We start from the raw sequence: 12,500 nt of genomic DNA, 5'->3' as shown, positions 1-12,500 counted from the left end.
AAGGATGTCTGCACAAAACTGGGACCGATGGCATTCCCGGCTTTTCCTGTGCCAGCCAGGGTGACACAATTCTTGCTCTTTGGTTCCACAGCTTTAATCTGGTATTAAAAGACAACACATTATTGGCTGCCAGGAGCACCAATGACAAGAATAAAATACAAAGCAAGTTATTATTCTTATGAGTATGTGGTGAAGACTGTGACATCGCTGAGAATGCAGTGTATCTGGTTCACTGGAGACTAGTGACATCACGGGAAATGCAGCCTATCCATTCACTAGAGAACAGTGACATCACTGGGAATGCAGACCATCCATTCACTAGAGACCAGTGACATCACTAAGAATGCAGCCTATTCACTCTTCCGCCCTCTGGTAACCTCATGCGCCCTCAACTGAGGTCAAAGCTGGTCCTACACAAAGCTGATCTGGAAGCCGACACCCTTCTCGTCTCCCGCCACCATCTCAGCCTCGACATCTTGGATCCCGGATACACAGCGCTACGCCCACCATCTGGTTTTTTCCCCACTTGATGAGCCTTGTTTTACCGATCTATGTGAGTGTGCATTTGTCAAGCTTTATTGTCCAATAAACACTACTGCACTTAGGCGCTCTTCTTGTCTCTCCTTTTACTTTAACCTACAGAGTCTACTTCACTCAACTGAAGAGCCTGCCCTTGTTGCAGATTACTCACCAGTCCATTTAAAGTCTACCCATCCCCCCTCTATGGACTTTTTTTATGGACTAAGCATATCTATTGGGGATTTTTAATTGCTGCCCTCTCCTGTCATCTACTTTGAGCGCCAACATTAACTCTTTACTTAGTCATTCCTGAAAGATTACATCACTGCAATACTTCCATATAGCCTAAAGATAAGTAAAAAAGAGTTGCTCAAGTCATATAGAGATTGTGAAACACAGAGCAGATAGTGTGTTTTAAAGGCTAAGTCCACCTTTTGCAAAAAAAAAAAAACAAAATTAAATAAATCAATGTATCCATATTTACAGGTACAAAAGGTGAATTTATTAGTTTTTTGCATAGGAGCCTGCAAAGCATTGCAGTGGACCATGGGTGTAATGCAACGACTCTTGCAGACTCATTCTGCAGCTGCTGGTCCATACCAAGGTGGTTTGGCACCATGTTACACCCTAAATATGGAACCAGGTAATGCGATGGTAATGTTGGAGTTCACCTTTAACAATCGCTTTAATTCAAACTCTTATTATCCCACCCATGAAAATCCCAGTGGAGTCCAATACCCTACAAAGGCCTCATGACTTGCTGTAATGGTTATAATTAGTGTACACAAACCCAGTCCACCCCCAACTTTAGTCTGAGGTTGTCTTTGCTATCTCAATGCTCTGAACATTTCCAGTATAATTTTTTAGTTTGCAAAACCCATACAAAGATCAGAAATACGCAAAATGACAGTTGTCAGTCAGGAGTTTCCCCACACGGATGAGGTTCTCTCACGAAAATTAATTCTAGAAGGCGGAGCAGTGGACCCAATGATGGGTGAAAACTAGCTCAACATATAGTTCCTAAAGGCTGCTCTCTGTCAACTAGGGTAATTTATTAGGACCCCTGGACTAATCTAATAGTATATAATAGAATATAAAGGATAGAAGTGCCACAGGTTTATATTAAAGTGTAATTCCAGTCAAATACTAACTAAGCCTGCACATACTCCCACCCACTAACAACCATGTGATACAGAAGCAGTGCAGTTCCAAAATTGGTGCATGCATGACTTTGGTGGGATGCAATGCAAATTGAGCCCATTCAAAATGAATATCCTCAAATCGCACCACTCTGAATCGCATGTGAATTGTACAAGAATGCAGTACAGTTCCTGTGTGATTCTTATGCAGTTTATAGTGTGAACAGAAGCTTAGTTTCTGTGTCCGCACACCTGCTGTAGCCATTAGGAGAGGTTCCCATCATCCTTGCTTTGGTTTCTTGGTTTGGGCACCTGCTGTTTTCCAATATGAGGGGTTCCTACCATCCCTATGCCGAGATCCCAGGTCTGCACACCTGTGGGGCCCATTATGAGGGGTTCCCATCATTCCTGCATTGAGTTTCTAGGTCTGCATCACATAAAGGTGGGCTTATGCCAGGCTTTTTATCTGGGAGAGATCTCACTATTGAACTCCAAAACTCCACCTATAATTAAATGATCACATCTGGGTGCAGTGGCCTTTGAAAGACAAATAGGCCCATGTGAGTGCAGTAGCGTGTGTTCAGCAGTGTCCTCACCTTGCAACCCTCTGCTAACGCCCATAAAAAGACATCATCACTTCTAATGGCAATATGCAACCGTCATGATGACGTTCTCCTGTTTTGATTATCAGAGTGACGTTAGCCAGTGACGTACTCCCAATCATGACTATGTATTTAGAAATTATGTTTGGCAGGTTCACAGTGACGGAGCACAACATCGTCCCCACTCTGCGTGGAGAGAGTCCTGGGCTGGATGTCAAATGTGCAGCAACAGTGACAACTGCTGGTTAAAACTGGTACTGCTTCACCAATAAATTAAGTGAACCAAGATCACAAATCTGAAGAACACTACAAAATAGCATGTGTTTGTAAAAACGAAAAAAAAAAAAAGAAATCAGCAATAAAATATTAGTCCCCTTTCACATGGGCTGTCCAATCTGATCTGCCTGTCAGTTTTTCAGGTGGACCTGTCAGACCATCCATTCACCCCTATGTCCGCTGACACTCGCTGCTATCCGATCTGATCATGTCCGCCAGATCCAGGCGGATGGTGGTCCTATTTTCCATTTGTTTGGCGTATTGGATTAGATGAAAACAGACAGGCGGTCTGATTTCATCCGATCTCCCAATTGAGGAGAGTGGGACTCTGGCAGGTCAGTCTCTGCACAGTGAGCGGAGATGGACCAGTCATCTGCCTGCTCAGTGGGGATCAGTGGAGCGATCCCCACTGAGCAAGGGGAGCCCGCCAAATGGGTCCGCCCCATGTGAAAGGGGCCTTAGCGTGCTTGTTTACCACTTTAAAAGTGTCCGTAAACCCTTAAAAAAAATAAAAATTGCAGATGTTTCCATTTATCAGTAATAAGTACCCATTCCTATTATTCTGTCCATTTCTTTCAAAATCACCCAGTGATCCTGCCAGCAGCTTTTACTTCCTAGCAACATCAACAACATCGAGAACACGAGGGGGGTGGGGGGAGATTAAGTAAAACTGGTGCACTCAAAATCTGGTGCATGGCAGCCAATCAGCTTCCAACTTGAGCTTGTTCTGTTAAGCTTTGAAAATAAAAACTGGAAGCTGATTGGTTTCTATGCAGAGCTTTACCAGATTTTGCACTTTCCAGTTTTAGTAAATAACCACCATGGCTTCTCATTATGGAGTTATATATTATCTAAAAGCAGATTTTGGTATGAAGATATTTGCAGAACTGTTTATTGACTCTTAAAAAACGACTTTAAGAAAAATGCACTTATAACATTTTAATGCACACAAATGCAATATAATCCCCATAAGTACAGTGGGGAAAATATTTATGTGATCCCCAGCAGATTTTGTAAGTTTGCCCAATTACAAAGAAATGAAGGGTCTAGAATTTTTATCAGAGGTGCGTTTTAAATGCTAGAGACAGAATATCAACCAAAATTCCAGAAAAACACATGATAATAATTGTTGCAGTTCAGTGAGTAAAATAAATATTTAATCCCCAAGCAAAACATGACTTAGCACTTGGTGGAGAAACCCTTGTTGGCAAGCACAGAGGTAAGATGTTTCTTGTAGTTGGTAACCAGGTTTACACACGTCTCAGGAGGGATTTTGGTTCACTCTTTTTTACAGATCTTCTCTAAATCCTTAAGGTTTCTTGGCTGTCTCTTGGCAACTCAAAGTTTCAGCTCCCTCCATACATTTTCTATAGGATGAAGGTCTGGAGACTGGCTAGGCCACTCCATGACCTTAATGTGCTTCTTCTTGAACCACTCCTTTGTTGCCTTGGTGGTATGTTTTGGGTCATTGTCATGTTGTAAGACCCATCCACGACCCATCTTTAGGTGTTCTGGCTGAGGGAAGAAGGTTCTCATCCAAGACTTTACAACACATGGACCCTTCCATTGGCCCCAAAATGCGGCAAAGTCAGCCTGTACTTTTAGTGGAGAAACAGCCCCAAAGCATAATGTTTCTACCTCTGTGCTTGACTGTAGGGATGGTGTTCTTAGGGTCATAGTCAGCATTTGTCTTCCTCCAAACACAGTGGGTCAAGTCACTCATGACAGTCCCTCTCATCAAGAAGGCACATATACAGTCATGCCAATGAACATCTAAAATTATTCAGAGAAGGATTGAGAGAAAGTGCTGTGGTCAGATAAGACCAAAATTGAGCTCTTTGGCATCAACTCAACTCGCTATGTTTGGAGGAAGAAAAATGCTGACTATGACCCTAAGAACACCATCCCTACAGTCAAGCACGAAGGTGGAAACATTATGCTTTGGGGCTATTTCTCTGCTAAAGGTACAGGCCGACTACGCTGCACCAAAACATACCACCAAGGCAACTAAGGAGTGGCTTAAGAAGAAGCACATTAAAGGTCATGAAGTGGCCTAGCCAGTCTCCAGACCTTAATCCTATAGAAAATTTATGGTGGGAGCTGAAACTTTGAGTTTCCACGCGACATTTAAATATGTCATGTAATGATAAAAAAATATAGACTCTTCGTTTTTTTGTAAGTGGGCAAACTTGCAAAATCTGCAGGGGATTAAATATTTTTTTTCTCACTGTATGTTTCTGTATATAGATGACATTTATCAGAATTGAGAAAAATACTACTAGATATAACATTACTCTGATCAGGGCTGCCGATAGGAGAGGAGAGTACAGGCAGTACTCACATACTGGGTTCAGGACCCATTGGGTCAGCAGGGGAACATAGGTCTGGGTCCTGTAAGGGCTGCCTGTGGCCAGCCCTAGTGCAGATTCTAGCAGAGTGCAACATTAGTCTAAATCTCTTCTCTGCTCATTTCCCTACTTTCCTTCTTCTAAACATAAGCTTACCTTCCTCCATTATATATTGGTGAGGGGGGAGGGAAGCATGTGCTTTAAAGCATCCTGGACACTTCAAATACAACCACTGGTGCATTATGGGGTGAGATTTTCCAAGAATGGCAGAAGGTGGGGCACTATTCAGTATTTGCCGGACATTGGGGTGTGGGTACAGGCCACTGGCAAGGAGCACTGCATTGCATGCACAGAGGCAGCTTAGGTATCTCCTGTCCTATGTGCTTACAGTATATGGAGAGACACCAGACATGGGGAGTTGGGTGCTGAAAGTGTCTGGGGAGACGCTAGGGAAGAAATACTGTCGGCAAGAAATAAAAAGCCCTATGACTCAGCCGATCAGGGGAAGCTCTGCATTCATTCATAGAGTACAAAGGCTACCTGTGAATGGCTGAGGGGCACAAAGCCGGACTCTTGTTATGTTCTGAAGTGGGATGGAGGTTCCTATCCCACTCTAGGAACCCAGCGCTGTATACTGTAAGTAGCTGAGGCTGCAATGGCCCAAACAAACTATTTAAACTTCACTAAAAGCTGGAGATCAGTTTTAATGACGACAGTTTCCAGCATTGTGTCACTTAATCATTTGCTCTCCATCAGTGGCCTCCCAGGAGATATCACTCCATCTCCAAACACAATCATGTCATGTGATAATCACTACCTATGTACAACTATCATTAGTGACCTCGCCTGCCAACTCTCTGCCAACTCCTATAAATCAGGGGACATCATCATTTATAACTATTAGCTGTGCCCAATATGTGGTCATCGTAATATTGTTGTTTTTTGATTTCCATGGTGACATTTGAGATTGATGTAAAGCAATAACCATGTTTTTGTCATCAACAGCTAATCCATGACAATGACTGGCAGTACTGTGGACAGTGTGTATGTGTCACTTACAAACTGCTGTTTTCTCAAACCTTGATAAAATTATTTTCTGCATTCTGGAGGCTTTCTACAGATTTGGAGGGCTTGGGATAAAAGGTCTTACCTGGCAGCCAGACTTCATTATTTGTCTCAGCCATCGCCAAGCCCTTATATATGTGAGCTTACCGATGCTCAGTGCTCTCTCTCTCTGCTATGTGAGAGCATGCTGCTGGGTGAAAAGGCTGACTGATGTCAGAACACTAAAAAAGGTACAAACGCTGCTTGATTATTTTGTGGAACCCATTACGGGGCACTCTTTAGTCAGATGAGCAGGTGTTTTACTAATTTTATGCTATTGACCAGTGTAGACTCAACCTTTTTAAAGTCAAGGCACCCTTTAAAATTATAGACAGCCTCATGGCACCCTGTTTTAAAATGTAAAAATCTATTCTAATAGCTTTACATAATGCAGCTAAATCCAAATATAGGACACCAAACGTTGGACGTGATTTATTCTTCCAAAGCAAATACACTTTTTCTCACTGGTACTGACTACTATTCCAATGTTTCCCTTCTCCCTCAATTTCTCTCCATTAGTCTGCTAATGTCACCCCAGTGGTGAGGATGAGGGGCACAGGAGGGTCAAACAAGGATACTGTGGAAACAACGGACATCCTCCTTATTAACTGATGATGTCATTGGTTATTAGGATACCAGTGTTTTGGAAAGGGATCCTCAAACTATGGCCCTCCAGCTGTTGCAGAACTACACATCCCATGAGGCATTGTAAAACTCTAACATTCACAGACATGACTAGGCATGATGGGAATTGTAGTTCCTGAACAACTGGAGGGCCATAGTTTGAAGACCCCTGGTAGAAAGTCGTAATGGTCCATAATATAAACCCTGTCGTTTTGTGTAACTAAATGGAAAGTTTGATCCACCTGATGGCTTGCATACAATTTTTGATGCATTTTTAGGCATTTTGCCAAGGCACCCCTGAAGAAACATGAAGGCACCCTGGTTGAAAAAGGCTGCTATATACACTAGCTGTGCAAAGCCCTCCTGTATTAAACTCGATTTCAGCAAGGCAGCAAATAGAGTGCATGATAAACATGCTAAAACTGTTCCTGTGTGTCCCTATTGCAAGCATGGTTTACCACTACCAGCTGAGCCTGTCCTTCTTACACCTTGTATAATTCCTTTAAGATCTAAAAAATTAAAGGCATCTATATTTGATTCAACAAAATGTGTCTCACAGGGATTGCTATATTGGAATATCATATTTTGACATTTTCATTTACTCAGCACCAAGAGGAGGCCATGGATAGATATTATCAGATGGGACTTACTTTGTGATTGTAGGAATCGGCCACATACAGTAGATTCCGCTTCGGGTCCCAGACCACCCCCAAAGGGTGCTGCAGTTTGGCATTGATTCCAACCCCATCAACATCACCGAAGGCGAACAGGTTCTGTAATAGTAGTAGGGATACCGGTATCAAAATACAGTGTGACTGTCAGCATTGTCATCACAATTCAGGTGTGCTGAGTCCATATTACCTGTAGCTCATTTTCAATCTCAGAAAGTGCTAGATGAAAACTGCTCACCTGGGAAACCTCATATCATACTGAATGCAGTTTACCGGTACAAAGCGGTCATGGGATCACATGGTGATCACTCACATTGCACCATGCCTGGACATCATTAATATCATTATGTTTTTAATTGTAACCAGATCAGCTCTCACCCCCTGTACCGACTTTGGAGCAGAGCAATCTTTACATTTCCCCCCTGGATCTGTGTATTCGGCAATAACTTTATTATTTAGAAAAAATTAATACATATATAATTTTTTAGGATATCGACTTGAAAATTTTTTTTTTTTTTTATGTAGTCTAAAGACAGAAAACATAAAAAAAAACTTTTTTCTTATTTGATAAATGATAATTTAAACAACTATTTTTTTTTTTTTTAGATAGAAGTATAACTTTTATTCTGTAAATTGCCTTAACCACTTAAGTCCCGGAAGATTTTACCCCCTTCCTGACCAGGGCCTATTTTGCGATTCGGCACTGCGTGACTTTAACGGACAATTGCGCGGTCGTGCGACGCTTTACCCAAATGAAATTGACGTCCTTTTTTTCCCACAAACAGAGCTTTCTTTTGATGGTATTTGATCACCTGTGCAATTTTTTGATCATGCGCTATAAACAAAAAAATAGCAACAATTTTGTAAAAATAACAATATTTTTCAAATTTTTTATATGAAATTCCCTCAAAAAAATGTAAAAATCAAATTTTTTTAACATTTTAGGCCAATTTGTTTTCTGCTACATATGTTTGGTAAAAAAAAAAATAGCAAAAAGCGTATTTTGATTGGTTTGCGCAAAAGTTATTGCGTTTACTAACTAAGGGAAAGATTTTTGTCATTTTTATTGTTTTTTTTTTAACGAGTAATGGCGGCGATCTGCGATTTTTTTTGCGGGACTGCGACATTGCGGCGGACAGATCGGACCCTTGACTGACACTTTTGGGGTTACCAGTGACATTACTACAGTAATCAGTGCTATACATATGCACTGTTACTGTAAAAATGACACTGGCAGTGAAGGGGTTAACTTTATTTGAGAGGGAGGGGTTATGTGTGTCCATAGGGGCGTGTTTCTTACTGTGATTGGATGTGGCTAGTGGTGTAACAGCACAAATCAATGGTCCTACATAGCATGACCGTATGATCTGTGCTGTTACACAGGGGAGAATGACAGGCGGCTTTGTTTACATTAGCCGCCTGCCTTTCTCCCTCTGTAACCGACAATCGCGAGTGACCGGCGGACATCGGGTCTGCTGGTCACTCGCGCGGGGGGGGAGGGTCTGTCTGTGAGTGAGCGGCGGGCGCGTGCTCCCTAGACCCTCACAGGCTAGTGACGTAGACCTACGTCGCTTTGCCTGTGAGGGGCTGACTGCCGACGTAAATCGTCGTTAGGCAGTCGGCAAGTTTTTAATTAAAATTACACTAAAATCATGATTTTGGTACAAAGCATTGCAAAGTTATTTACAAATGAAATAAAAAATTTTAACTTTGCATTTTTTTTTTTTAATGCAACCTTTTTTTCAGGTTTTTAACCTGAAATGTTGAAAGAATTGTAACCAGATCAGCTCTCACACCTGTACCACCTTTGGAGCAGAGCAATCTTTCCTTTTTCCCCCTGGACCTCTGTGTTCGGCAATAAATTTATTATTTAGAATAAATGAATACACATAATTTTTTAGGATATTGACTTGAAAAATGTTTTTTAACTATGTAGTCTAAAGACGGAAAACATAAAAAAAACATTTTATTTGATAAAAGATCATTTAAACAACTTCTTTTTTTGTAGATAGAAGTATAACTTTTATTCTGTAATTTGCCCTGATTAAAATTACACTAAAATCATGATTTTGGTAGAAAGCATTGCAAAGTTATTTACAAATGAAATAAAGACTTTTTTAACTTTGCATTTTTTTAATGCAACACTTAAAGCCCTTTCACACTAAGGGCTCTTTCACACGGGCGTTCAGTTTTTTTTGCCCGATCAGGTCCTTTTTTTTTTTTTTTTTGAAACGGACAGGGATGACACTTGTGTCATCCGGTCCGTCTGTCCGTTTTTCATCCCATCCACGACACCACTGACATCCGTTTTTGCGTCCGTTCCGTTTTTTTGAACGGAAGAAAAAATAGCTTTCTCTTCCGTTCCAAAAAACTGAACTGAAAGGACGAAAACGGATGTCAGTGGTGTCATCCGCTGACATCCGTATTTACATAGAGATACATTATGTCCGTTTTTCATTCGCAAATGGATGGGATGAAAAACAGACATACGGAACGCCCGTGTGAAAGAGCCCGTATACGTTTTTCCTGTGTTTTTACCTTGCAAGAAAAAAACACAAGAACAAGCTGAACTTAGAAGCGGATTGGCTACCATGCACAGCTGCACCAGATGTTTCACTTGCCGGTTTTTCATAAATCAACCCCTATGACCACAGCAAATACAAATAAAAGAAAAGTTGGATTAATAATGAGTAGAAAAATAGAGATACAAAAAAGCAAGAAAATAACTGTTAAGCAGTGAAAGGGGTGAAGGCATTAATAAGGGCTGATTGGGGGGAACTAAGGGTTCATTAGGGGTTAAATACATAGAGTTTTTGTTTTTTGCTTGTAAAGTTGCTTAACCACTTGCCGACTGTGCACAGTATATTTACTGCGGCAGTCAGCCCCTCACAGGCAGAGCGACGTAGGTCTACGTCGCTAGCCTGTGAGGCTCTGGGGAGCGCCGTGTGACCGGCGGACCCGATGTCTGCCGGTCACTCTGCGATCGTCGGTGGAGAGGGAGAAAGGCAGGCGGCTAATGTAAACAAGCCGCCTGTCATTCTCCCCTGTGTAGAAACACTGATCACACGGTTCTACAATGTAGGACCGTTGATCATTGTTCCTACAGCTCAAGCCACAGCCAATCACGGTAAGAATCACGCCCCTAGGGACACACACAGCCCCTCCCTCTCAAATAAAGTTAACCCCTTCACTACCAGTGTATTTTCACAGTAACAGTGCATATGTATAGCACTGATTACTGTAGAAATGTCACTGGTAACCCCAAAAGTGTCAAAAATGTCAGTCAAGGGTCCGATCTGTCCGCCGCAATGTCGCAGTACTGCAAAAAAAAAAAAAAAGAAATCGCAGATCGCCGCCATTACGCGTTAAAAAAAAAAAAAAAAAAAATCTTTCCCTTTGTTAGTAAACCCGATAACTTTTGCGCAAACCAATCAAAATACGCTTTTTGCGATTTTTTTTTACCAAACATATGTAGCATAAAACAAATTGGCCGAAAATGTTAAAAAATTTTGATTTTTTAAAATTTTTTTTCATATAAAAAAATGTGAAAAATATTGTTATTTTTGCAAAATTGACGCTGTTTTTTTGTTTATAGCGCATGATCAAAAAATCGCACAGGTGATCAAATACCACCAAAAGAAAGCTCTGTTTGTGGGAAAAAAAGGACGTCAAATTAGTTTAGGTACAGCGTCACACGACTGCGCAATTGTCCGTTAAAGTCACGCAGTGCCGAATCGCAAAATACTCCCTGGTCAGGAAGGGGGTAAAATCTTCCGGGGCTTAAATGGTTAAAGGCCCCATTCACACAGTGTGGAATCAGCTTTGCTTAGCAGGGGATCTGTCCGCTGGTCCTCTGCTGAGCAGAACAGAGCAGGTGGATGACAGGTCTGTGTCTGCTCAGTTTATGCAGAGTGGACATTGACAGAGCCCTCTCTGCTCTTTGGGTGGTCGGATGTAAAGAGGAAGGCTGTCCGTTTAAACCGGACTGCCCTCCAATCCAATCTGCTCCGCCTAGACGGAGGGGAGCGGATACTCTTCCCATTTTTTTTTTTTTTTAGCAGGCCGGATCGGATTGGAGGTGAGTGGGTGTACACAGACACAAGTCTGTTACACAAACTGGTCCATAGGGATACATAACCCATCCAATCAGCTCCACCTGAAAAACTGACAGGCGGACCTGATCGGATCACTGATGTGAAAGGGACCTAAAGTAGCTGGAAGGCCATCTACAAAATGCACATCCAAATCTTCCCTCCCATTTCTCCTAATGGCTCTTACATAGTTTGTATGTAACAGCCCATCCAGTTCAACCTATGATGTGTGTGTGTGTTTGATGTTAACCGTACATTGTATACCCCTGTATGTTGTGGTCTTTAAGGTGCCCATCTAATAGTTTTGAAACTATCAATGCTCCCTGCTGATACCACTGCTTGTGGAAGAGAATTCCACATCCTTACTGCTCTGACAGTAAAGCACTCCTTACGTATTTTAAGGTTAAACCGTTTTTCCTCTAGTTTTAGTGAGTGGCCACATGTCTTATTGTATTCCCTTTCTCTGAATAGTTTGTTCCTTATGCTCGGGTCACCAGTACAATATTTGTACATTGATATCATATCCCCCCTCAATCGTCTCTTCTCCAGACAGAATAAGTTCAGTGCTTGTAGTCTTTCCTCATAGCTGATGTCCTCCATTCCCCTAATAATCTCTGTTGCCCTTTATCACAAATCACTGTGCAAATACCTTCGAAAGTGTTTTTTTTACATGCGATGAAAACACTGCAAAGCTCTGGGTCCTCTCTGTACAGTAGGGGGTCCGAAAATAGAGATAAATCAATAGTGCAGTGACGTCATCCATTGGCGTCCAACCTTTGTCGAGGGGGAGAAAAGTCTCTTCACAGCCGCTGTGGCAGAAGCAGGAAGGATCCAAAGCTTTGCCATCACACAATGACATGTATAAAAAAAAAAACACTAAAGAAATGTATTTACACAGCAATTTATAACATGGACCCACTCCCCATTATATTACCCATTACCCCCCCCTCCCCCCAAAACTCAACTGCTTTGGCAATGCTAAAATGTATTTGGTCCTGCCAATAGCTGCACAATATGTGACAGCGTGTCACAGACTGAGAGGGACATGAAAAACTGAGGACTTAAAAATCTTTTACATGGACCCACTCCCCATTCCCCTTTATATTACCCATTAACCCCCCCCCCA

The 12,500-nt window shown here is 41.8% G+C and overlaps 1 protein-coding gene across 2 annotated transcripts in view; it reads right to left on the bottom strand.

Moving 5' to 3' along the window:
- The window catches only part of NHLRC2 (NHL repeat containing 2), a 59,000-nt gene that overhangs the window by 18,502 nt on the left and 27,998 nt on the right, over nt 1–12,500 (bottom strand). The window contains exons 8-9 of one of the 2 annotated variants that reach the window (XM_082268339.1): nt 7,263–7,385; nt 1–98 (exon numbers count right to left, since the gene is read on the bottom strand). The exon at nt 1–98 is cut by the window's left edge and continues 112 nt beyond it. In XM_082268339.1, coding sequence (XP_082124465.1) covers nt 1–98; nt 7,263–7,385 — 221 coding nt within the window. The remainder of the gene's footprint in view (nt 99–7,262; nt 7,386–12,500) is intronic. The other variant, XM_082268340.1, reaches the window with a different exon arrangement.

Source organism: Pelophylax lessonae (assembly GCF_965119305.1).
Source record: "Pelophylax lessonae genome assembly, chromosome: 9".
Classification (NCBI taxonomy): Eukaryota; Metazoa; Chordata; class Amphibia; order Anura; family Ranidae; genus Pelophylax; species Pelophylax lessonae.
The sequence above is the reverse complement of the archived record's forward strand: the minus strand, read 5'-3'. Positions and strand labels throughout refer to the sequence as shown.